The sequence below is a fragment of the Natrix helvetica genome, assembly GCF_964273705.1.
Source record: "Natrix helvetica genome assembly, chromosome: 1".
Taxonomy (NCBI): Eukaryota; Metazoa; Chordata; class Lepidosauria; order Squamata; family Natricidae; genus Natrix; species Natrix helvetica.
Window position 1 is genome coordinate 34,184,276 of NC_138548.1, and position 27,765 is coordinate 34,212,040.

General features: G+C 37.8%; 1 protein-coding gene across 1 annotated transcript in view; it reads left to right on the forward strand.

The window, feature by feature from the left end:
- The window catches only part of SYNE2 (spectrin repeat containing nuclear envelope protein 2), a 237,739-nt gene that overhangs the window by 43,349 nt on the left and 166,625 nt on the right, over window positions 1-27,765 (forward strand). The window contains exons 8-25 of the mRNA XM_081935674.1: window positions 559-755; window positions 2,785-2,885; window positions 4,132-4,233; window positions 5,940-6,077; window positions 6,591-6,755; window positions 8,702-8,814; window positions 10,330-10,486; window positions 12,511-12,607; window positions 14,178-14,365; window positions 14,456-14,620; window positions 16,585-16,740; window positions 19,995-20,168; window positions 21,822-21,956; window positions 23,786-23,941; window positions 24,800-25,017; window positions 25,715-25,778; window positions 26,563-26,681; window positions 27,574-27,697. Of these exons, the coding sequence (XP_081791800.1) occupies window positions 559-755; window positions 2,785-2,885; window positions 4,132-4,233; window positions 5,940-6,077; window positions 6,591-6,755; window positions 8,702-8,814; window positions 10,330-10,486; window positions 12,511-12,607; window positions 14,178-14,365; window positions 14,456-14,620; window positions 16,585-16,740; window positions 19,995-20,168; window positions 21,822-21,956; window positions 23,786-23,941; window positions 24,800-25,017; window positions 25,715-25,778; window positions 26,563-26,681; window positions 27,574-27,697 (2,569 nt within the window). The remainder of the gene's footprint in view (window positions 1-558; window positions 756-2,784; window positions 2,886-4,131; window positions 4,234-5,939; window positions 6,078-6,590; window positions 6,756-8,701; window positions 8,815-10,329; window positions 10,487-12,510; window positions 12,608-14,177; window positions 14,366-14,455; window positions 14,621-16,584; window positions 16,741-19,994; window positions 20,169-21,821; window positions 21,957-23,785; window positions 23,942-24,799; window positions 25,018-25,714; window positions 25,779-26,562; window positions 26,682-27,573; window positions 27,698-27,765) is intronic.

Here is a 27,765-nt window from a genome sequence, read left to right on the forward strand (position 1 = left end):
TGTACAGGATTAGAAGAGTTCTTATAACTGAATTTATGGGATTGCTGGGCTAAGTGGGCCTAAGAAGTGAAGGTAATATTTGCTGAGTCTCTGTGTCTCTGTGAGTCTCTGTTGTGCAGACGGAACACAGAACTGATTTCCCATTTATCAAGTTGTTAGGTTACTCTTCTTTTATTTCATTTGCTTAGGGTTAATATATGTAATTAGACAAGAAATCTATCTGATACAAGTACATTCCTTCCTTGCTTATTTTCAGTTTAAGTTGTTTAGTCAGCCTTCATCTGGCTGAACTACATAGAAAGAACAGATTTAAATAACAAATAGTGTGAAATTTCTTTCAAAATATATTTGAATTATGTCAGCAATCAGTTTATTATGCCATGGAAAAGAAGCACCCTTCCTCTAACTTTTAAGTTATAATTTCCCAGAGAGTTTATATTGAAAGTCAGGGCAAGCTATACACCCCCCCCCACACACACACATTTTTATTTTCTTCTCCAACATAATATCTCTCCCCTCTCTTTAATTTTGTGTGTTTTTAAATACTTTTGATCATAGGCATGGGTCTATCAGCGTTGCAGATTTCAAATCCAGTTGGAGAAATGGATTGGCTTTCTTGGCCATCATTCATGCATTAAGGCCAGGCTTGGTTGATGTGGAGAAAGCAAAAGAGAGATCAAACAAGGAGAATCTGAAAGAGGCATTTCAAATAGCAGAGAAGGAACTCAGCATACCCCAGCTACTTCAACCTGAAGGTAACTTGTAGATTTTACATGCACTTTAGCTTCAATCTTCTTCGTGTTGAGTTTTGAGCATCTCAATCACAGCAGTGCTTACTGTATTGTATTGTGCTGGTTTATTCTACCAATGTTGGTCTTGCTTTGCTTTCCCTTGACTTAATAATATAATTAGATTATTATTATTAATAATATTGGATTGGAACAGCTAAAATGATACAACTATTAAGGAAAATCAACATTATGCATATTAAAAGTGGCAGTGACAGAGACATAATCAAACATGTACTTTGCAATTTTATTTAATATCAAGCATACATTTTGTTCGATTGGGTAATGGATAGGCACACAAAGGCTTAACGGTAACAACAGCTCTTTATTAAGTACAACAAGTGAGAACAATCCAGTGAAGGTTGAGTATGACAGCAGCCCTTTTATAGCAGACCCTTCAACCAATAGAATTAAACCTATTAAACAGAGGACTTCGGTGGAAACCACTGTAGTTAGAGCAAGTATCTAACACATTTCTATAATCCTTTTGATTGTTTTTAGAGTAAATTATAAATATATGAAAAGGGACATGGTGGCTCAGTGGCTAAAACACTGAGCTTGTCAATCAGAAAGGTGGACAGTTCAGCACTTCAAATCCCTAGTGCCTCGTAACAGAGTGAGCTCCCGTTACTTGTCCCAGCTTCTGCCAACCCAGCAATTTGAAAGCATGTAAAAATACAAGTAGAAAAATAGGAACCACCTTTGGTGGGAAGGTAACAGCGTTTTGTGCACTTTAGGGGTTTAGTCATGATGGCCACATGACTACAGAGATGTCTTCGGACAGCGCTGGGTCTTCAGCTTTGAAATGGAGATGAGCACCGCCCCCTAGAGTTGGGAATGACTAGCACATATGTGTGAAGGGAACCTTTACATATACATATATGAAGTTATTTTAGGTCAAACCACAGATTCATTTGCCCCAGGATGGTCTAATTCTGGAATTCCTAGTATAAGATACTTAAGAGGGCATGAGGTGAAGGAGAATTCTGCAACCTTCTCAGCCATGTGGGTTCTTCGCGGGGTTCTGTTGGATTGGATTTAGAGCTAGGTCTAATACTGTGAACATATTCTTTACAGGCTTTCTCAGTGAATAATTTATCCCCACCCCCATGAACCTTATTCAGGTGGGCTACACTTAAAGCACTGTGGAGTTAAACTTGGAAGACTCTCCATCACGTTGAGTCTGTCTCCTGCATCTGCACAAATTTGAGGAGGTAGAATAAAAATATTTTGCCCGTCATATTGTCAGGGTTCCAAATAGAATCCAAAAGTAAATCAGAGTCCAAGGCAAAGTATTGCTCAAAGTTCCAATTTATTAAGAGAGCCATGTTGGCACATCTGGGAAAACCTGAATCTGAAAGCTTCCCAGTTTTCCCCACCTAGTTGAAAGTTCAAGATCTTGCCTCCACACCCACAAGTCCATCACATGGTCCAATCTTCCACTGCCATGATGGCAGTTCCACCCATCCAATTCCGATCATGTGCAGAGGTACAGAGACAAATGATGACCTTGGTTTTCTAGAAAGAATTCTGTTATGGCTACATAGTATGCAACTCTTTACAATCCCCCCTCCGATTTTCCCACAATAGAAAATGCATAGTAGAATAATAGAAAGTGTGGTAGGCCAAAGATCCAAAAGAAAAGATGGCTGTAGGCCTGACACATATGTCAATGTCCAATTGAACCTGTGGGAATAATTACAGTTAATTGCTGTGTTGCCACATAACAGTACTTTTTGTTGAACTAGCTATAACAGTCTAATTTATACATAATGTTAAATTAGAATGGATGGTTCATAATTCATGCTAAGGTGAAATCCAATAAAATTAATTTATGTGTGGACCAGACAATTTTGAAACCCACCACTAATACAATTATGGGCAATGAAGATCTAGTCAGTAATATACATAGTGAATTGGTTTTCCGGACAGCAGTTCAGTGTATTATTAGAAGTTTGCACTTTGGAATATATTCAAAGCTCTTGGCATTCCACAGATGTTGATGTCACCAGTCCAGATGAAAAATCCATCATGACTTATGTGGCTCAGTTTCTCCAGTATTTTAAAAGTGTACCTGTGGCTGAAGATAGAATGCAGGTACAGTATGTGACATATAAAGCTTTAGAGCATGTTTATACTTTTTTTTTTTGCATCCAGCTTTTTTCAGTTTTATCAATGAGTGTTTCTTGTAGAAAATCCATGCCATGATAAATTTTATTTTTCAGAATTTTATTAGACCTGCAGCTAGTTTAGGTGGAACATTCACTGATAATTAATGTTGTGTAAGATTATGATCTTGTTACATATATAATACTAAATTATTTTTTAAAAAATCATGGTTTATTAAAACATAAATATGCATTAATATAATAATGGTTTGGTTCATACATTATACCAAATTAATACAAAAAGTTCATATGATGGCTTAGGAGTCTGGGTGGTTAGAAGCATTGGTTAGAATGCAGCATTGCAGGCAAATTCTGGCCACAGTCTGGAGTTTTATCCTTATGGGGCTTGAGGTTCATTCTATGTTCCATCCTGATGAAGCACAGATTGTTGGGGACAATATGCTGACTTTGTGAACCACACAGAGAGTCCTGTGAAGTGCTCTGGGATGGTATATAAGACTAAGTGCTATTGTTATAGTGGAATATGTGAATACAGCGAGATCTATATATTCCAGGCACTGTATCACATGTTAAATAGTGGCTTATTTTAACTATGTTTATTGGTTGAAGCATAGAGACCTCAGTCACAGATTATGCTGAATTATGCTGTAAACATTCAATGTTTGGGGGTCAAACAACTTGCTGAGCCAAACCTAAACAAGTCATATGAACTAGAAATAAATATATTTCACAGATATGTGGTTAAAATGCTGAGCTTGTCAATTAGAAAGGTTGGCAGTTTGGCGGTTTGAATCCCTAGCGCCATGTAATGGAGTGAGCTCCCATTACTTGTCCTAGCTTCTGCCAACCTAGCAGTTTGAAAGCATGTAAAAATGCACGTAGAAAAATAGGAATCGCCTTTGGTGGGAAGGTAACAGCGTTCCGTGCGCCTTTGGCATTTAGTCATGCCGGCCACATGACCATGGAGATGTCTTTGGACAGCGCTGGCTCTTCGACTTTGAAACGGAAATGAGCACCTCCCCCTAGAGTCGGGAATGACTCGCACATATGTGTGAAGGGAACCTTTACCTTTTACCTTATATTTCACAGATGTTTGCAAAACAATCTATAAAGGGCAAAAACTCTGGGAATAAGAGTAACAAAGCACTATTTTCTGTAACAATGCAAACAGGAATATCTGTACAAGTATATACATTTTTTGTTCTGTTTTCCAGGGAAAAATCAAAGAAACCTTGAGCTGGCTCAGTTCACAGGAATGCAAGTTAACAAAGTTGCTGACTGAGCTAGATAATGAATCCTTCTACAGGAAATTTGAAGTAAGTAACTTTGTAAATGTATCCTTTGGAGGATATGTTATGTTACAAGATATATGAAATAATAACAGGGGAGCCCTGTTTTGTATCTTTTTATATAGTGAAGATTTTGGATTTTGCTTTCTGAGCTCTTTTTAGTCATGGTTGCAATTTATGATAGCAAGCTGTGATTCAGGCCACATGAAGAATTCATCAGCCTTAGCAAAGGCTTTGCATGGTGCCACTCCTTCTCTACTTTTTAATCTCATAGGACCTAATCAAAATAAAATTTGATTAAGGATCATGTGTTTATGCATATGAAGCACAAAATTATTATTTAAAATGTTAATTTAAAGCATTAACAACCTTGAGAGTATTACCCATAGTTACTCATTTATTTTAATAGAAACTTTTCAGAATCATTAAAATTGGATACAACATATAGGAACAATTGCCATTCCGTGCCAGTCTTACCTTTGAAGTGGAATGAAAAGCAATTGAGCACATAGCTATTGATGAATAGATCATCTAGTGTTAATGTATTTATTTGCCTTTTAAATCCATACAAGTTCATCCTTACCACAGTAAATCCATGAATATGTTAGCTTCTACATCTCTGGTGTTACTGAAGAAGCTCATCAGAATTGCATAAAAATATTAAAACAGAATAAGCCATGGTATAAAGAATTTATGTGTCGCTCAGGAAGTTGGTGATAAAGATTCAGACTACTGAGAAGAATCAGACTGAAATGTTGTTGCTTAGTTTTCTGTTCCAATAATGACCAAGCAGAACAGATAGACATGGGCTGTGTTTATGCAAAGTGATTTATCAGATTACCTAAAAATGGGCATTTGGTGACCATTCAAAGTTACAATGGCTCTGATAAAAGTGATTTATGACAATTTTTCATACTTATGACCATTGCAGCATCCCATGGTCATATGTTCAAAATTTGTATGCTTGGCAACTGGCATGTATTTATGGTGGTTGCAGTGTCCCAGGGTCAGGTGATCACCTTTTGCAATCTTTCGACAAGCAAACTCAATGGGAAAATCAAACACATGTAAAAACGGTGGTATTAACTACTGCAGTGATTCACTTAGCAGCCATGGTAAGAAACATTGTAAAATGGAGCAAAACTCACTTAATAACTGTCTTGCTTAGCGAGAGAAATTTTGGTCAAAAGGATTGTGGTCGCATTGTCAATCTGTAGTGGTATTAAAACAACTTGTGAGTGATTTTAAGCTTGGTTAGTTTTTGTGAAATAAACTGATTTTTGAATTGACTTCATTTTGCATATAATTCTAGTATGCAAATTATTACTTATTAAGTGTATAAGCCAGGGTGTCCAAACTTGAGAACTTTAAGACTTGTGGACTTCAACTCCCAGAATTCCCCAGCCAGCCATGCTGGCTGGGGAATTCTGAGAATTGAAGTCCACAAGTCTTAAAGTTCTCAAGTTTGGACACCCCTGGTATAAGCTGACCAACTCCCAGTTGTAGAAAGTGTGTAAATGATGTAACCAGGTTAAGTAAATATTCTGTTGTTCACTTGAGCCTCCACTATTCAGAGATAAACTACCTTTGTATCCAGTCTCATTTAAATATTATGTTCTATAACCATTGACAATCCTATCCTCTTAATTCTTAATTTCCCTAGTTCTTTTAAGTATCTGACATTGACTATATTGAGTGCACTTACCCTTTTAAATATCAATTTAAATCCTTAGGCAATGCTATCATTTACAGAAGCATTTAATGAAGAAAAAAAAGCCTTCGTTCCCATTCTGGAATCTAAAAGAAAAGGGTCAGAGCTGAATGAAGATTACTTGGAGATGAAGGAAGCATGGGACAACCTATCGCATCAGGTCATTAGGATGTTTGCAGGAATTTGCATTTATTTTGTTGTTGTAAAAGGTTTCTTGTTCATGCATTTGAACATATGGCTTCCATGGGGACACGTTTCCTGCTATGCAAATATGAAGCAAAGATGGGAGCAATAGAATATTTTGCAAGCCAGAGGGCTAATTTATATGCTCAAACAGAACAATGGTTCTAATATGCTGGTACATTTATATGACATAAAGTATGAATAGCTGAAGGAGAAATTTCTTAACAGTGAGAGCAATTAACCAGTTGGACAGCTTGTCTTCGGAAGTTGTGGGTGCTTCATCTCTGGAGGTTTTTAAGAAGAGACTGGATAGTCATTTGTCTGAAATGTTATAAGGTCTCCTGCTTGAGCAGGTGCTTGGATTAGAAGACCTCCAAGGTCCCTTCCAGCTCTATTCTGATTAAGCAATATGCTGGCATATTTTTGTAACATAAAGTATGAATAGTTGAAGAACCAATACGAATGGCATTTCTCTGATTTATTTGTCTAGATGAATGAATGGAAAGCAAAGCTGGACAATATGTTACCTCCACCTCTGGATGCCACTGAGGCTTGGCTGAAAGAAACAGAGCAGCATCTGGCACACAATCTACCCATTTCTCAAGATCCTTTGAAAGCAACAGCTGCCCTTGAAGAAAAATTAAGAGCTGTACAGGTTGGTTACGCAAAGTAAAATATTTATTTTTAAAATGCATTTATTGATTAAATTTGTTTACGTTCCATCTCGTGGGCAGCTTATAGCATAATAAACATTAAAAACATTAAAAGCATCGGATATAAAATGACAGAAGAAACAAAATAAAATCATTAACACAAGATGGAAAGGGAGGGAGCTGGATACGGAGGGACGGAGAAGGGAAGTGGGAATATCTTTTAATTAATCAACCAACCACCTTCAGTATGAGTCTTTCCCATTGGGTCCCCAAGCCATATGACAGAACCAGATTTTAAGGCTTTTACAAGAAGTCAGGTGGGTGGGAGCCAATCTCACCTCGCGGGATAGGAAGAGAGGCTCTTCTCTTGTGGCCTGCCAATGGAGCTGGTGCCAGACTCAGACAGTGAGGAAGTTGGGGAGGAACATGGGTCAGGGCCATCCAACAGTTAACAGCTGCTTTCGGAGTTGTATATCAGTGGGGCAGAAGAACAGCTGGAGCCAGTTCCCGATGTGCGCATGTGCAGAGCTGCCAGAAGGGAACAGTTAAGAAACAAGGGCCAACTCGGGAGTAAAGGCACAGATGACCGTTGAATGGCCCCTCCCATAGGGAATAAAGAGGAGTGAAAGGGGAGGGGAGTTTGCAGGAGACAATTTGTTCAATTCATTAGGGTGAAGATCTGTTCCTGACTTCTTGCCAAGTAATTGCTGCTACAGTGTGGCATTTGGAAGATATCGGCCTGGCAACTCTCCAGGCCTGATAAAAATCTGTAGTTGTGAAATCTCATGAAAGACAGTTGTCCGGGACTTTGCTGGAGTGGAATACCCTTTAACCTATATAAAAGAGGTTTTAACGGGACAAGGAGTCTGCTTCATGATCTTGGGAGGCCTAGGTCAGAACATCATCTGGACCCCCACCAGCAAAATTCCTTTTCTAATATGTGTTAGTAAAATACATCATCCTTGTGTATCCCTGCATTGCTTAAAGCAAGCACCATGGTATTTATTGTTGTTTTTAGCACTGTTAGCACTTTTTAGCACTGTCAGAATTGCCTTTTCCCTATTATTTGGGGTACTGTGAACAATATTGAGGAAAAAAGGACCACAAGTTTACGTTTGGTTCACTATATATTAGAACAAGAATCTAAACAATCAAGTAAATCCAACTTACACAAACCATTCTTGTAAGCTACCCACATTTGCCCCAAAGAGTGAGATGGGTGGAATATAAATTTAATAAATGAAATGTGGGTAACGTCAAATGAGTAAGCATGCATTTCTATTGGGGTTTGTCTTCTACTGTAGTATTTACAAGTTTAGGATGCATTGCACAACATTGATAGATTTGGAATTGCTTTTCAAATGATTGGTTGAAGTCACATATTGAGATAAGCCAAAACTCTTGACATTTCCCACATTCTTTATGTTGGGTCAGGCTTTGTAAGACATTTAAACAATGACTTCATTCAGCCTTTTAGTGCTATTGAGTGGAAAATGTAAAGGACAACCAACTCTAACATTGCTCTGAATATTATTTCTTTGGGCAAATACACACCCAGGCATACTCACCAGGCATTATCAGTGGGCTCTGCTGGGTTTTGGTGCTTTTGGCAGATGCCCAAGAATTACAGCAGCTGATAATACAGTATATTCTGGGATGCAGTTTTATAATATAAAACAAGGTAAAAAAATGAAATATTCAGCCATGTAATATTGTATAGTAACAATTCTGTCCGCTCATTAAGTAAAGAAAGATGCAATATTTCAGGAACTGTCTTTATAACCATTTTTATAAACTATTCCATAATTATTCAATGATACTTTTATTTGAGAAATTTATTAACCTATAATTGCTGTTCTGTCCTATTGCTAGGAAATTAAATGCACGTGTAGATGAATAAATGATGCTTTAATTGTAAGACATTTGTGAATAGTGCTTCTGTTTTTAGAATTTGATAGAAAGTTTTCAACAACATTTGGAAACCCTTCAGTCCTTTGACAATAGAGATAATGCTGGAATGCTGGTAGTTCCACCTCAGAAGCTGGAAGAAATGAGAAAAAGGTTTGTGATGTCAAATTCCTCCTTCAATTTGCTGCATTCAGCTAAACATAATTGTGTTTTTATCACATTTAGTAGCCTAATTGCAGACTGATGGTGAGCATCTCTGCTGCTCTTATTGACACGCATACTGTATGCATTTCCCACAACCAGATGTGGTTGTATTCACTAGATTGGGTATTTATTCAATCCCAGGATCTGATTTTCCTTGTAGGCGAGTTGTGTGATCTTATTTTCCCCATGATCAATTCAAGCCTAGCTTGTGGTTTCTCTGAAAGCACTGCCTGGACTAACAAGTTTAATTTGTGGGTTTTTTTTGGGGGGGGGGGGGGTTCTTATAAGGTATTGCAATATAAACTAATTCAATAGTCTGAATTTTCACCAAAGTAAAAACGAATTAACTAAGATTAAGACAAATTAAACTCACCAGGAATGTTCGCAAACAATGGTTCTCTAAATGATCTGATTAAGCATCTGTACTTTGTGCAAATCCAGCTAATAGAAGGCAAAATATGGATGGGCCACATGCCTGATTCAACACAGCTCTTCCTATGTTCTTTGTTTCTGGAAATAAGGCCAATTTCCTGACTTTTGTCATTCGTATTTTTGTATCCAGTTTATAAATGTATGAAGCTATTTAATTCTGAATCAGACTGTTGATCCATCTGGTTCAGTGTTGCTTCTATTAATTGCCAGGGGTCTTTTAAAGTCCTCCAAGGCTTCATGTAAGTTATTAAAGTCTTGTCTGGGTCCTGTAGGCTCTCCAGCAGTTGTAACACTTTTCTTCTGCTCTTCAGATGCATCTACTGTATTTTATCATTCTTGCACAACCATGATCAGATCGCAGCATTTCCTGCTCCCAGTTCAACCTAACACATCGAATAGAATACAATAGAATTCTTTATTGGCCAAGTGTGATTGGACACACAAGGAATTTGTCTTTGGTGCATTTGCTCTCAGTGTACACAAAGAAAAAATAAAATAGAATACATACCTCAAGAATCATAAGATACAACACTTAGTGATAGTCACAGGTTACTAATAAGCAATCAAATCATACTAGGAAACAAATAAAACAATATAAATTGTAAAGATACAAGCAACATGATTATAATCATAAGTGGGAAGAGATAGGTACTAGGAAGGATGAGAAGAATAATAGTAATACAGTCTGAGTAAATAATTTGACAGTGTTGTGGGAATTAGTTGTTAAGCAGAGTGATGGCATTCGGGAAAAAACTGTCCTTGTGTGATGTTGTTCTGTTGTGCAGTGCCCTATAGTGTTGTTTTGAGGGTAGAAGTTGAAACAATTTACAGTATGTCTAGGATGTGAGGGGTCTGTAGATATTTTCACAGCCTGTAAATCTGTAAATTGGTTGGTAATAAAGACAGAACAACCTATTTAACAGGTAAAAAAGCTATGCGTTTTTCTAGAGCACAGCGTGTTTTATAGAGTGCAGATCAGGTTCATTGGTTTTGTCTTATATTTTATACACAAGATGTTGGGTTTATTTACAGGTTCAGCAGAGTTCAACTTGAAAATTTCAGCATTATTGTGGAATACTACTGCTCATCCAGCTCAGCTATCTTCAACGAACTGACATCTAAGCTGAACATCTGGAACATCAAGTTTGGAACCAAGGAGACTGTGGAGTTATTGCTATTAGATTGGCATGTAAGCATTATGGTTGCTTCTTGGATAGCTATGCAGAAGAGACTAAAGAGTTGAATCAAAGGCATCCATACAAATTCTGTACATACTATTTATTCATTTATTTACCAAAAGTTTTTTATTTTTCCCTTTCAAATTCATTCATAGATGTACATTCTTATAATTGCTATTTAACATTTCTCTATTCATCATAGTCTCTATATTCATTTTTACACACACACACACACACATACATATACAATGCAGTTTGGGTCACTTTCTTGCCACCCCGTGCCTCCATCTTGTTTTGCAACAACCTTACTCCTTCCATCTTCTCAACCTCCCTTCTCTACCTTCTTCCTTCCTCCTCTCCTTCCTTCTTTCTTCTTCCCCTCTCTTTCCCCTCTCCTTTTCCCTTCTCCTCTTTCTTCTCCTCTCTCCCACTCTTAATTCCCTACCCTTACTTTCTCTGCTTTACCCTTTCTTCTTTTCCCTCCTCATTCCCTCTCCTTTCCGTTGTTGCCCTTGTTTATTTACTTTCTCTGATGGGTTCTTGGGGTGGCATTTCAACAATCCCAACTTTTCTTATCGTACCAATTTTCTCTGTTTACATTTTATTTCTAATATTAGTTCCACTTATATCATTTTTCCGCTTGTATATTTACATATTAATATTTTCTATTTCTTCTCCCCCTAATTTAATAATGTGTCATCTGAAATATTTATTCCATGTTTTGTTCCTTTCTCTTTCTATTTATATCTTTTTTCAAGCCAATCGTAAAATTGTCCCCATGTTCTATTTATTCATTTAAGTTTTAATTTTTATTAAATAGTTTATCATACCTTTATTACTTTTATAATTAACTCGAGGCAGTGAACATAAATAATACTTTTTCCTCCCCATCCCTATTTTTCCCTAAAACAACAATCCTGTGAGGTGAGTTGGGCTGAGAGAAAGAATGATTGGCTCAATCACCCAGCTGGTTTTCATGCATAAGGCAGGACCACAACTCACAGTCTCCTGGTTTCTAGGCCAGCACTTTAACCCCTACACCCAACTGGCTGCTCTAAGCAAGTAATTGTCATCCGAATATGGATTATGAATTTAGCATGTTAAAAGTGCCATATCTTAGCTTCAGTTGTAAATAAGTTTTATATATATTGCCAAGGCTTTGTCTAGGTATGACAAATTCCTTCTCAGCAAGGCATCCCCCAGCAGACCCAAGAAGTTCAGGTAAATACATTCATTGCAGAGTATTGAGAACCCATTTGCACAAAGCAGTTCAGCATCTAGCAGTGTACAGGAATCCTGCCCTATAGCCTAATGAACTGGTCTCAGGTTGAAATACTGGGCTCCTTCCACCTGCCTTTTTAAGTCAACAGCTCTTGAGCTGCTTGCTTTCTGTCCTTGAAGGTTTCAACTATCCCTTTCCCATTTTAAAAACAGCTTTCTCGCATCAGAAATTCTCATTTTATCAGTCTTAATTCTTCTTATACGAACATCCAGCAGATGTCAGTGTAAATCTACAAACATTTAATAAGAGGCCTGAGGATAAAACCCACGATTTGTTCCTTCAAGTAGGAAGATTTGCCAAATGTTGTAAGGTCTAAACCTTGACAGTGTTGTTGGTGGTTTGAGAGGCAGAGAACACTATTCACTCTTGAACTGCCAGTATAAAGTCCTGTTGTTTTTAAAAGCTGCTTGTTTAAGCTTTGAATTAATTAATTTCAACTGAGATCATGTGTTCCAGGACTATCACACATATTTCAAAGTTTGTGCCTTGTGCAAACTATGCTAGATAAGGTGTTTTTTTTGTATGTGTGTATGACTCTTTCATCATGTTATCCTCATAGACATTTTAATTTTTTAATTTTTTTTCTCACCCTCCTCCACCTCAGCTGATTCCTTGCTTTTATCCCTTACTTTGTCTCCGTTTCATCTGATCCATATAAACTCAGATAATCTGTAAATCTCAAATTGAATTACTTCTAATTCTCTACAGCGGCAAACATTTCTTAAACAAATGTGTCATTTTATTTTGGGGCAGAATTTTATTGAAGAAAAAGGTTTTCTTGGTCAACTAGACACTGCATTACAAGTATGTGAAGCACAGAAGAAAAAATGGATAAAGGCTCCTAATTTGGGTAAGAATTCATAAACATCACAGTGGTTCTGTCCAGGCTTCAACAACCCCTTGATTTTCAGTGTTTGGTCCATAAGGATTATTATTACAGAGCCAGAATCGCACAAGCCATGAATTACCATATTTTTCAGAGTATAAGACGCACCTTTTTCCCTCAAAAAAGAGGGTGAAAAGAGGGTGAAAATCTGCGTGCATCTTATACACTGAATATAACATTTTTGGCCTACCGAAACCCCTCCCCCTTTGCAAAAATGGACATGCACAGGGTTTGGGAGGCTTGCAAAGTGTTCCTGAGGGCCTGGGGAGGGCAAAAAGAGCAAAAAAACGGGCTGTTTTTGCCCCCCAGCCCCCAGGAGCACTCTACAAGCCTCCCAAAGCTCTGCATGTCCCACCTTTTTTTGCAAAAAGCAACCAATTTTTGTGAAAAACAGGCCATTTTTGCTCTTTTTTACCCCCCCCCCCCAGTACAGTACTGTAATGCATTTAAAGAAACTTAAGATTTTAGGGCATATATATGTATTTTTTAAAAAGCAGGGGAAGGAACTGTTAGAGGACATCTTTTCCATCTTGAAAACAACCTTAAGAAAATTCAGTGTGTTCATTAGGTATGAAATAGAGAATATTGGATAGAGACAGAGCAAAGGAAGTATAAAGAACTAATAGAATGGCTAGAATCTTGAACATTCAAGGATATGCATTTGTTACACTGTCATGAGATCTTTGGCCTTGTCCTCACTAAGGTAAAGTACAAATTTAGCTTTTGAAAAAGATGCCCCCATCTTTTCCCAAGTGTTCTTGTTTTCAGTATGAAGTGCTTTTTATTGTATTAGTAATAAGCTTTTCATGAAAGCTACCTGTGGAGCTCCAAAATAGATTAAGTATCTTCCTGAGAACAATAGATTGTACACCTTGCCTTGGAAATGGGAAGAATTCCTAAATTCTTAAGGATTTTCAGGAAAAATTACTAAATAATGCCACCATGATTTTGTTTGGTGTAAGATAGGGAAGAGTGAAACATCAGCAAGCTTCCTGAATGCCTGTTTCTTACCCTATGACTGATACCCTATGACCCATTAAGCTGTATTAGTAAGATTTCATTCATATTTAAAGTAGCTATTTAGGACAGAACAAACAATATATTGTGTACCTATTATTCCCTTGTTAGTAGATACGTAAGTATTTTTCATCTTATGGGAGCTTATTAAAAAACAGTTGGCAAGATGAAGGGAGACAATTTCATTAAATGTAGGATGAAGACTTGATCCTTATGGCAAATTTACTTAATTACAGTTTGTTCATTCAATGTGTGTGTGTGTGTGTGTCTGCACGTACATACACACACACACACACACATATGTATGAATTATAATTGCATGTTAGATATAGCTTGAGTCTCATCCAAATGACAAATGTATTTTTACCTTGTACCAGTTGTTGTTTTTCAATATTGATTTTTGATCTGGAAAATCTGCTCATAGCTTCTGGTTGTATAAAGTGAATGAGGAAGGTAGGAAGTCTTTGTATACCACTGTGGAAATGGTTAATGATGTTATTATTTTAAAATATTTTAGAAATTGATCCAGAAGAAACAGTCAAATTGTTTAAGATGATAGAAGTTCAGATTTCCAAATGCAGAGAGTACATTAACAGTGTGAACGACACCTTAAAAAAAGTTTTATCGTCTTGGGCCAACTATACGGAGAACATCCAGTTGCTAAAACTTTGGCTGGAAGAGACTCGAAAAGACCATCTTAAGAAGGTATGTTTATTTTTTTTCCAGTCATTGAAATTGCTTTAAAAATTATGGACGCACCATAAACATCATATGAATTTTAATATGATCCTTTAGATCTCCCCAGAAACTTTGGCAGCCTGGAATTCACGGCATGGTTCCTTAAATGAAGCTGGAAACTTTTTGATTGAATCCAGCAATGCAGAAGTGGGATCAGCTGTTTCCGGAGAATTGAAAAAATTGAACAGAAAATGGGCTAAGCTTATAAAGAAGACAAAGTTTGTGAGTGGACATAAATATTTTCCTTTCCTAATTTGATCAAATCATACTTTGCAGTTCAATGAAGTGTTACAATATTAGTACTTCACTGTACTGTAAGCTAGAAATTAAAAGAAGGAATAAAAAGTTTCATATCATTACTTTGGGTTTAAGCTCAATTTTCAGGGTTCCAAGTAACATCCCCCATGAAATAGGACTTTGAGGCGTGAGGTTCCTCAAAGTTCCATTTTATTAGAGGTGTCATATTGGCACATCTGGGAAAACCCAAATCTGAAAGCTTCCAGGTTTTCTCCACCCAAAAGAAAGTCCAAACACCTGTCCAGCACCCACATGTCCAACATATGGTCCAATCAAAGCACCATCTCTGCCTCCCAGTCACACCCCTCCAGGTGCAGTGTCCTTGTCTCTTGGAGAAAGGAATGCTATTATGACTATATATCTCCCCAGCTCCATAAAATCCCTCCTCCCGGTTTTCCAGAGACTATGGAATGTGGCAGGCCTGAAGATCCAATGCCCAAGATGGCTTCCAGGCCTGACATCAATGCCAGTAGTTGAGTGTTAAATTTACAAAGCAATAGCACTTAGACTTATATATCACTCCACTATGCTTTACAGCCGTCTCTGAGCAGTTTACAGAGTCAGCATATTTTCCCCAACAATCTGCATCCTCATTTTACTGACCTTGGAAGAATGGAAGGCTGAGTCAACCTTGAGTAGCTCAGAATCGAACTCCTGGCTGTGAGCAGTGAGTTAGTGTGTAGTACTGCATTCTAACCACTGTGCCACCACAGCTCCATATTATATATTTATAATAATAATAATAATAATTTTATTTGTTAGCCGCAACCCTCTCCCAAAGGACTCGGGGCGGCGTACAATCAAAACAAATAAAATACAGATATGGACAAACATACACAGAAACAAAGACATATACATGTGCATGGAGGAGGTAGACAGATGAGTGAAAACAGTTAAAAAACACAATTTAAAATCCCTTAAATAAAATTACAGAATTAAAAACCCGTCAGGAGCGATATGAAGTTATGATTGAGCCAGGCCAGCTATTTGGAATAGGTGGGTCTTGAGCTTTACACGGAAGGAGCGGAGGTCAGAGGTGGTCCTAATATCCGGAGGGAGGTCATTCCACAGGGCTGGGCCCGCCACAGAGAAGGCTCTGCTCCTAGGCACCGCCCCTCGGCACTGTCTAGTGGACGGCACCTGGAGAAGTCCCTCTCTGTGCGAGCGGATGGGTCGCAGGGATGTATGTATGAAATCTGCAGGCTCATCCCTGTTTTTTCCCCAAAGGATTGAAAAAACGTCAAATGAAGTGATAAGCATCCTCCCCCAGATAGATGCTTATGAGATGCGTTCAATTTTAATCCTATCATTCATAGTCAATTACATGTAATTTTAATACTAAGTATTAAATTTTTAATAACAATATTGTAATGAATATTGTTATTCCTTCTGTATTTATTTATTTTTCCTTCTATCAAATTAAAATTAGAATTCAGTGATTGTAGGGACTAATCTCAACATTTTCTTAGACTGCAGTTATCAGTTTTACAGGAATGGAATTTGCATATGCCCTATTAATTAAAGTCTTCAAAAGTCATGGATGGTTTTGTAATAAATTAGTAACACAAGATTTATTGTGGCATAAGCTTAATAGACCTACTTTCTCATGTGTATGAAATATTCCTCATTAGTATTTTTTTTTAAAAAGCATGGCGAAAAGACCTTGATATATGTTATTGCCACATTTATAAAACTCCAAATCTATACAAAAACAGTAACCATTCATAATAGTTGTTATTTTATGGCCTAATTGAGAAAATAAATTAAAAGCATCATGTTTGCAGATTCTTGGATGACTTTCATTAATGCAAACACATACATAGAATAAAGCCATCAAAGTCCAAGTAGCAAACTTAAGGATTATAACAAATGTTGCTTGATGTTTGTAGGAAATGAAATTGTTGAGGATGCAAGAGGAAGAAATGATGTTAGTAACAGATAACAATGGAAATGTTGAGACTTCTAAGAAATTAAATCCAGATGTGTTTAATAATCCAGTGGAACCTTCAAAGGAGTTTCCTAAAATGTGCTTTGAAAAGTCAGAGGTAAAGAATCTGCTATTTTATATATAAATTGGAATTTTAATACTTGTCTTATTTGCTGCATTCCAAACTAAATCTCTATTCTTGCCATTCAGTATGGGTGATGTAGTTTCTGTGCATTTGCAAGGAACTATGTAGGGAAGAGGAAAAATCGCACTCATAATCCTGCTTCCAGATCTGCAGATGTTTTGGTTAGGACTACCCACTTAAAAGAGCCCATACTTGTACTGGGCAGTTACCAGGGGTGAAGTCAACTTACCTTTGCTATCGGCTTGCAAATGTGAGCGTGCTACGCGCATGCACAAAGTGTCAAAAATGGAACATGATGACATCCGGGTGGGCGGGCGGAGCCTCCTGCCACCACCACTACCGGTTCGCCTGAATCAGATAAACTGGCTGAATTGCACCACTGGCAATGCTCTTACTAATGCTCTTATGGTTCCAAGTCATGGTAACTGTTTGCAAATTACTAATAGCTGGGGAACAATAGTAGAAAGAAATTTATTATTATTATGGTTGATCGCAGTCAGCCAGATATGCAGATTGGGTTTGGCATATTTGTCTACCTATCAAATTCTTTCCAAGGACCTGGGATAGGCAGATCTGGATGATTGATGGTGTTACAGATATCATCAGAGGATGTAAGCTGTTCCCAGTAAAGCTGCCTTTTGCAATGAATGGATGGCAAATTTGTCGATGCCTATGATGTTGCTCCAGTTGTTTTGGGGTTGCATCCAAGGCACCTATAACTATTGGTACTACCTTTGCTTGTGTGTGATCTTCTTGCAGCAACTTGGTAGGTTTCTTCAGCTTCTTTGCATAGGTGACATTTATTGTCTGTTGCTGTCTTCTCAATTCTGGCTTTGTATGCATTTGTTCTTAAGGCTTGTTCAGAATTGGTCCCACGGTCTCCTCCTCCTCCTCCACCCCCCCCAGGAGAATCTGATTTACCATTGTGAAAAACAGAATATTGAATTTTGGTCTAGCCCTATATGGCTTGGTTTGTGGTATTGTAATATCTAAGAAGTATAGTGTGAGTCATATCGACCAACATTTGACTTCAGGTGCATTTATGACAAAAACATTATGCTGCCAGGCATGGCCACACAATTGAAGCTTCCTCCTATTTTGTTTGTGTCACCCACATAAAAGGGACCAAGGCTTCAATCTCATGGTTGCAGTTGCCACCTTGATTTTTAAACCTTCTCTGCAGAAGTTTGTGCTAAAGTTTCTAGACTCTTGTCCGGTTAACCCAAAAACAACAGCGGAGCAATCCAGAGTTTAATTCTTTATTTGCTTACATACAATAGACAGAACACTTATATTCCCTGGCTTATTGCTTACCTCTTGGTAAGTCAGTTGCCCAGAATACAGACTTGCATAGACTTATAATAGTATCTTATTGGAAAATGGAGCTTTCTTGTTAGGCTAAGCCCAAGAACAACATGGAACAATCCAGCTAGAGTTCACGACTTTATTTGTTTATGTGTAGTAGACAGAATCTTGCCAAACTAAATCCTTACTTCTACATGGGGCTCCCCTTGGGATGCACCCGGAGACTACAGCTGGTCCAGAATGCGGCCGCGCGGGCAATTATGGGGAGAACGAGGTTCACCCATGTAACACCTCTCCTGCGCGAGCTGCACTGGCTCCCTGTGGTCTACTGGGTGCGCTTCAAGGTGTCAATCACCATCTTTAAAGCGCTCCATGGCACAGGGCCTAGTTATTTGCGGGATCGCATCCTGCCCCATACATCCCTGCGACCAATCCACTCTCACAGAGAGGGACTCCTCCGGGTGCCGTCCACTAGGCAGTGCCAGAGGGTGGTGCCCAGGAGTAGGGCCTTCTCTGTGATGGGCCCAGCCCTCTGGAATGACCTCCCCCCAGATATTAGGACAACGACTGATCTCAGCTCCTTCCGCACGAAACTCAAGACCCACCTGTTCCAACTAGCCGGCCTGGCTTAATTAGAACTCTCTAACCTCCCTGGCAATTTTAAACTGTAAATTTAAATCTTTTGGGTATTTTAATTGTTTTAATTGTAGTTTTACTGTTATTTATCATAATTTTGTGGCTTTTATTTCTATTTGAATTGTTAAATGTTGATGTATTTACCTCCTCCATGCCACACACCTATTTATTTGATTGTACGTCGCCCCGAGTCCCTTCGTGGAGAGGGCGCGACTGATAAATCGAATAAAATAAATAAATAAATAAAATTACTTCTCTTACCCTAACAGATATACCCTGGGAGATTTTAGGGAGTGCCTGTCCAAACTCTCTTACTTGTTTCCAATCCAGGTCTGGGTTGGCCTGACTCTTGTCTCACCCCCACACCTTCAGGAATATGTGCCCTCCTGCTGGGAAATTGCTGCCTCACTGTAATCCATCACCTAGCTCCCCTTCCATGGACACCATCTCTCACAGCTTTTTCCAACATTTGCATAAAGTGTATGGATATTCATGGCTTGATTTTTTTTTAAAAAAAATCAACTGTAATCTCTCTTCCTATAACAGAAGTCCATTATTTCATATTCTGCAGTGAGTGAGAGTGGAGTGAGAGAGAGAGAGATGAGGTCTTCACCTTATTCTGAGAGATATCCTTTTAAGTAGATGAAGGGTGTCATCATATTCTCCCTCAGTTATCTTTTCTGAAGGATAAGCATACCCAGTTCCTTCAATCCCTCTTCATAACAGTTTATATTCTCCTACCATCTTCATTGCTCCTAGTTGAACATTTTCCAATTTTCTCTGAATACTTCCTAAAGTGTAGTCGCTAGAACTTGACACAGTACTTGATGTGGAGGTCTGATCAAAGCAGAATATAACAGCATGATTTTACCATTTAGAAATGGTACTTCTATTTATGAAACTTAAAATTGAATTTACCTTTTTTTGCAGCCACATCTTGTGCTATGTTATCTATGTCTTATATTTATCATTTCCATTTTCTAGTTAAGAGGATCAGATCCACAAAGGAAATGGTTTAATGCAGTCCTATAAGAGAATGAATTACAGAAATGTACACAACCCTGAAATATGCATACATCTTCCCATAATTGTTTGTATTTTGATAATGGTTATTGGAATTATTTCAGCTCTAGAAATTTTTTTTAGTATGCAATTAATATAAGTCCAGACAGTAAGTTTTCCATCTTCCAACTAAAGTCTCTAACAATTGAGTAATAAGAAAAGATCACAGGTCTTTTGATGATGGCGGATACATGGTAAGACTATTTGATGCTTTTTCTTCGTAGATTGTTCCTATTAGCGTTCAGACAGATCCATGTACACCAGATGAGTTCTTTTCAGAAGATGAGGACAAGCTAAACTTTGAAAAAGCTCACAAGGAACTTGAAACAATCGTTCTAAAAGCTGTGCATCTTGTAGACCAAAAGACAATTTCTGAAGAACCACATTCAAAATACGAAGTGAGTTATTCCATGATACCACTGCATAATTAGACACCCTAAAGGGCAGAGTACTGTGATTGTCATAAATGAAAAACAAAAATGGTTACTATTTCAGCTTTAAAATACATGTTAAGGATGTCTCCAGGCTGAAGTAAAAAAAAGAAAAGTATGCTCTACCAGTATTCCTTTTATGATAGCTTGAGCTTTGTTAACATTTTTAGAGGTTTAATGGTTCCTTTAAATCGTGTAAATGCTTAAGGCATCCAATTTACCTGTTAAAACCAATTCCCAAAACAAGCCTGGCCCTGTGTATTTTTGGAATGAGGTTATGCAAAATGTGGTGCAGTATTAGAATTGATGGAAATTGTACATCTCTGACATAAATAATCTGGACTGTGAAAAACACCAAAGTGATGTCTCCAAATCAAGCCTGAAAGCACATTTTTCAGTTAACACATTTTATTAAAAGGCATAAGCCTTTGTGAGCTACAACTCCTGCATTTGTTGGAAAAGATATTACCAGACCTCTGATTTTTTGCTGCCATGGATTAACCACCTGCTAACAAAAACAGCAACCTTATGTTTATTAACAGTTACAATTTAGAAACCATGGTTAATGTTGATATAGTCTTTTCCTTTCCTGTAAAATTTTAAGTTGCCTAAATCATCATAGCGTTAATAACCTCTAGTTCATATGTATAGATACCACTGTATTCAAATAATGTAATGTAGTACTTGCATCTGGCTTCTTGCAGTTCAGTAAAACAATATTTTCCTTTTTTTAAAAAAAAGGAACAGCAGTGCCTGTCCCTGCCCTATTTTACTCCTGCTTTTTATTGTAAAGTAATTGAAATATTGTAAAGTAAATGGAATAATTGATTCATCACTTATATCTTTTATGTACACTGAGAGCTTATTCACCAAAGACAAATTCCTTGTGTGTCCAATCACACTTGGCCAATAAAGAATTCTATTCTGTTCTGTTCTGTTCTGTTCTATTCTATTCTAATCTATTCTAATCTTTTCGAAATATGATGGCATGTCCTCTAGAGATGCAGCTTCTTGGTAGGAAGCTGCAACTAATATTTGTAAATCAACAAATATACACGAGTGTTTAAATCAGGGATCCAGTAGGCCACACCTGCTGATTGTATCTAGTGTGGGCTGTGGGGCTGAGATCAGCACAGGGTAGCATGGAGATACTTGTAATTTCCCTATGCGATGCCCCAGAGTTATGTCAAAGATCTAATGGGAAGGGATAGTAACAGGGCTTCAAAATAATGAGACCGGAGAACCTAGGAAAGATACATAGACCAGGTCTGTGACGGGCCCTATCTTCATGCTACGGCTACAGAAGCTATTCAGTGCATTATGTCCTAGGACAGGACTCACTGTTTCTCAACCTTAGCAACTTTAAAAGGTGTGGACTTCAACTCCCAGAATTCCCCAACCCAGCATGAATGCACATTAGATGAGCTGTTCTTGTTCTGTCAGTGGCTTCAAACATGTTATTTCAAAGGCTGTCCCTCCATGTCCAGCAAACCTTGATTTAATCTGTAATTCTACTGGAATGGGGAGGACCCTTATATCACCCTGGCATGAATCTACTTTGTGGTAGGGGGTTTGTTGTTTTGATTATCATTCCATAATTTTATGTCTTTTTTTTTTCAGGAGGCTTTTAGCATCTTGGATACTAACATTCTTAGCAAGTTTTTGAAAGCAGCAGAACAACTGAAAAGCATTTTATCAGCTCATGAAAAGGCACTGGTGGAGGAAAAGAGCAAAGATGTTTGTGAGAGATGGGAGGTGAGAAAATGTGCTTGGAAATAGATATTTTAATCAAGAAGAAGCCACTTGAGCATTTAATATTTACACGATATGTTTGCAGGATTTTTTTTTTTTTGCTGTAGCAGGAATGATATAATGGTGAGAATTATTAGCTTCATCCAAAGAGACCTAGGCTGAAGACCTGTCTTAATAAATTGGTTCCAATAAGTAATGATGGACAAGTTACTTTTATGTGGTTACCAGAACTTTTTCCATATCTACTGTATAAAGCAGTGGTCCCCAACTGTGGAGGCCTGGCTGAGAGCGGGGGGAAGAGGTGAACTGGGCTGCATGACTGGCATGGTGGCAGCCCGACTTGCATGAATGCTTGCATGCATGCAGCTTGACTTGTATGAACAGTACGCATGGGTGCAAATGCCCGCCAGCCTGCTGCTTGCACTAGTTAATCTGCATGCGCACACATGCTGGCCAGCCAGTCATGCGGCCCAGTTCTGAATAGGCCACGGCCTGGTAATGGCCTCCCGCCCAGGGGTTGAGGATCAGTAATGGCATCTTCTTTTCTTCACTACTGGTTCGGTAGTGGGAGTGAGCGCAGGGCATGTCTGGGCAGACGCAAAACCTTCTGCACATGTGCAAAAGGTCTGTGATGACATCTGGGTGGGTGGGCAGAGCCTCGTGCCGCCGCCACTACTGGTTTGCCCAAACTGGTGCAAACCTGCAGCATACCACCTCTGTTGAGGACCCCTAGTATAGAGGATGTGAGTCTGTTGTATTAGGCTGTATTTTGTTGGTTGGTTAGGTGGAATTTAGATGCAAATTCTTGTGGCTCCATTACTACTACAACTTCTTCATTTGGGGAATTTTGGCTGGTATCAATAATAATAATGCATTGTTTTTGCTGATCTTCCCTTCAATGCAAGGATTTTGATGTATATTGCCAGGAGATCCATTGAAAGTGTATGCATGTTCATGCATCACGTAAAAATGGGCTGTTATATATGCTTGGCAGAAGTTTAAGACAGAGCCTTTTTTATAGTGACTACATCCAAATTTTATTTATTTATTAAATTTTTGTGCCGCCCATCTCCCCTGCAAGATGAGTCTGGATGGCTTACAGGTTATTACAAATTTTACAATATTCCATGAGGGATTGTTCCCTTTGTGTTACAAAATAGACAGTGAGCTCTTAGGATCCAGTCTGGGTCCCTCACTGGAACCAGTCTTCCAAGCTTCTTTACTCATGCTGGAGCCCATCCTCAGAGAGAGAACTTCTCTCTACCAGAATGAGCTCTCTCAGCTAATTTATTTTTCTGTTCTATATTTTCAGCTGTATTTTTCATGCAATCATGTTTTAACTTGCTTCCATTTTCAACAAAATTGTAAACAGAGTTGACATATTAACAGTATATAAATGTTGGATAAATATGGCATATGATATGGATGTATTGGTAGTTTGCTATAGTTCTCGATGTGTTCTATTTGTTCACTTTTCATCATGGATTTTATTGTTAATCACTATAGACATCTGTAATGAAGAGAAGTGCCTAAATATACGAAACAAATATACAGAGAAGGATTTTGTGAACCTTTCTATATCCTCTCTCTTTCTTAGCTACATATCCTCTGGATGAACTTTATTTTTTTAATTACAACTTCATTCTTTTATGTTTATTTTACTGTTAACTGATTTGAGTGGAAACTCAGGAAGATTGTAATGAACAGAACACATAGTGTGCAGGGTTATTTTGAAGCTAAAATGTTATTCTGATCTTAGAACAAGATTTGTATGTAAAATACTTCCCTTGCTGCTTAAAGTGAATATTTGGATTTGGCCATCTCTTTCGCAGGCTGCTCGCTGTGAAATCATGTCCTATATTCACCTGAAATTGAAAATTGAAAGAGAGAAGTTCAATAAGACTTTTTCAAATCTCAATAAGCAGATAAATAAAGAGAAGAAACTGCTCAATGCTGGGAAAACCAAAGGACTTATTGAGGAGCACGAGGTACCATATAAAACTGGCTTTCTCTTTTGTTTCTCAGACATTTTTATTTATTTTACAAGCCACCATGTAATGGGTAAGAATTACAATTGTGGTTCTCTGATATCTCAATGCCACGAAATATTTCCTTTAACTCTGTTTCCTAAAATCATTGTCACTGGGAGAGGCCAAGAACCAAAACTGGAATTGTTGTGCCAGAAAACAGTGTAAAATTGAGTGATGATGTAGTGATGTCTTTAGTAAGTTGGGTAGCTGCGTAAAACTGAAATAATTGTAGAAGAATTCAGTAGAATCTATATACCTGAGCTGAAAGTTTGCATAATCTGTCTGTCTATAGTAAGTAAGGATATTTTTTAAAATCCAAAATGTTACCTGTGAGCTAAATTACTGGTGAACAGTAACTGAGTAAATATTCTGATCCTTTTAGTTCTTTCTCTACTATTTGGCTGTCCAGTGCTTTGTACTCCCCTCCCCCTAAAAATGCCTTGGAGCATGTCCCTTTTTTGAAGTGTGGCAGACAGATATTATATTTACTCCAAGGCACTTTTGGATATTGAATTTGAAGCACCGTATGGTCTGGTAATTTAATGGAGCAAAGAGCTCAACTTCACATCAACAATGACATTTGAATATCTTAACAGGTCAGCCCTCTGGCTTCTGAATTTCAGCAGACATTTCTTATCCATAGTGTTACCGTAGCCACAATGCTTCAAGAATATGATTGATTAGGTTAGGTTTAAATGTGTTTGTGGGACTGCCATTAAGAGTTTTATGGGATGAGTGCAGGTGATTTCAATTGTTAAGTCAATAAGGACTTGGAGTACTCAAGATGGATGCATCTGCATTTCTGTATCCATTTAGGCCTTCTTTTCTCAGCAAGGTAGCCTGGGTGAGCTTAACACTTGCTTACAAGCTTTGAAAGCAATGAGTGATAAAATAACCAAAGTGGAAAAGGAGTCCAAAATAAAGCTGCCAATTGCCGAATATGAGCAAAAGAAAAAAGAACTTCAAAAATGCGCAGCAACCATTTACAACGAGCTGGTATCTAGGACTGGCGATGACCATTCACCTGAGAAAGGGTGGGTATTTTCAATAATTAGTGTAGAAACTGTGGCATGGGGGCACTTATAGTTGGTTTAGCATCATATAAAATTGCTTTTGTGGGAGATTCTTAACTATTTCACACCTTTGACTGTCCCTCATTTCATGGCTGGAATAATGGATTTCATTATGCTGTGAATTAAAACCAGACATTTTGCAAAACGTTAGTGTGGTAGTGGTAAGCTATTTTGAGGAAGAAGCTTATCACTCACCATTATGTGCAAATTGGTCCTGAAATTAAAGTACTTTTTCTGAAAAGGGGACATGGGTGGGGAGATGGGGCAAGGGGGCAAAAAATGACTAAGAACAGCATTGGGGTGATTTTATGTCACCACTCCAACCATTTTTTACATGCATTGCAGTATCACACATGCCCCAAAAGTACAGAACTTATAGCATAATGTTGTAATGTTGTTTTCATTACTGCAATGAAAATAGCAAGTCCCCGCAGATGCTACTGTTTGTGATATATGAATAGAATATGTCGAATTTTAATTCTAAGGAAGAGCCAGGAGTGGAGATGAGAGGGAAAGAAGACAAGAAATAAAGTTTGGGAAACTTTGAATTATTTTCTCAGTAACATTAAGTAGAATTGGGATGGTGCTTTTCTTTTTTTCAGTGTTAAGATGTATTTTTCATTGCTTTGCTCTGATGTTATTTCATTTTAAAATTCAGAGAGTTTACACCTGTGTTAGTCAATGAAGAGAAGGTATCATTTCAGAATCCTGAAGCTGAAAAGGTAAGACTCACATTTTAATGTTCATGTAGATCAGCCTTCCTTAATCCAAAACTGAGTTTGGGGAGTTGTGTTCTAACGGGTTGATGAAGATTGATGTATATAGATAAAGGTCTCTAAATCAATGCCTATTTGTTATTATGTGACAACCTGAAAAATAGTCTTGCATGGATCACAGAGCCATATATTAGAAACCTGAAATTCATAAGATGCTGTAGAATTTGCCCTTCTTTGCACAAGAATTTTCTCCTTTGGTGATTATAAAGACTGTTTAGTATAGCATAACATTCATGCTATTAATTCATTAATACCTTTTGATACCAAGGCTTTTCATCCAAATTGTTATCCTATAATAAGCAGCTGCCCTGCATCCTCCTCAGATACAAGCAATCCGTTGCATTGCTTCTACATTATCACGTACTGATTTTTACCTTGAGTTCTAATTCCTTTCTGGGTTTCCAGAATGGAACTGGTTAAGCCATTCTTTCTCAACCTTAGCCGCTTGAAGCCCAGACATCTTCAAGTTGCCAAGATTGAGAAATACTGGGCTTAGCAGTTGCAGGTCTCTTCTGGCTGAAAGAGCCAGAATTACAATACAATAAATCCGTGAAAGTAATTTTCCTTGTAGCTTTATAACCTCCAGTCTTTTTAAGTGAAGTCTTTAATTTTGGGGGTGAGATTTCTTTTATATGGAAAATGAACAAGGTCTTGTTCCATTGAATCTACATAATTATTTTTATGGATATTACATATTACAATTATTTAACTATTTTGGTTATATTTTTAGGATTCAGATGATGTTTCTTGTATAAATTTGGAACCAGAAAAGGAGTTTCAAAATGGCAGACACCATGCAGAAAAGTTGGAAAGTGATGGAGACTTGGCTTTAAAAAAATTAAAAGAAAGGTATATTACTGTGTAAAATATTGAATGACAAGAAATAGGTATTTACCATGAAGTATCTGGAATGAATTTGCAAACCTCTGAATCTTCAAACTGGTTTACCCTCTTTTAATATGTCAGATTCCAGTCCCAGAATTATTATAAAGAGTAACATAAAATGCATTTTCCTCATTTTTGTACTTTGGACTAGTCTGAATAACTATTTTAGATTTCGTAATCATTTGGTCTTGAAATAGCACTAGCACTTAGGCTTAGACTTATATACTGCTTCATAGTGCTTTACGGCCCTCTCTAAGTGGTTTACAGAGTCAGCATCTTGCCTCCAACAATCTGGGTCCTCATTTTACTGAACTTGGAAGGATGGAAGGCTGAGTCAACCTTGAGCCTGGTGAGCTTCGATCTGCCAAACTGCTGGCAGCCAGTGATCAGCAGAAGTAGCCTGCAGTCCTACACTCTAACCACTGCGCCACCGAGGCTCTAATAGCCTAGGGCTGTTCCAATTGAGTGAAGTGCCTTACTTTGTCTCCTTTTAGGAAACCTCCAGTGTTCCTTCCTTAGCCTCAGAAATCAGATCTCTCCTGGTTGGATTTGCTTACTTGCATGTTGAACATTTAATTTAAGAACTTGCTTCTTTTTTGTGCATGGTTTTTATGGCCTCTGGCCCTGAAAATAAACTTAAGCCTAAAAAAAAAACCCCATTCATTTAGGATATGCAAGGAAGAAGATTATTATATAACTTAAGATGGCTTGATATGAGAAAGTAAAGCAATAGGAAACAAACAGTTGAATTGTTTCATGAAGATGAGGAGGAGAAGACAGCATTAGAAGAAACCAGAATCTTGTTTTCATGTCCAATTTTGTATAATATTGCTAATAATATCATGTTTTCTCTTAGCTATGACACAGCAAGACATAATCTGAAGCTCCACCTAAAGAGCATCAGGGAGACAATAACTCCCTCCTTAACTGATGATGTGAGAAACATTTCTTCCCTTCAGAAGAAATTGCAAACACTGGAAGTAAGTGTTCAGACACTTTCCTCATTTGCTTATTAGGTCAGGGTTCCTCAGACATTTAGCACAAGTGA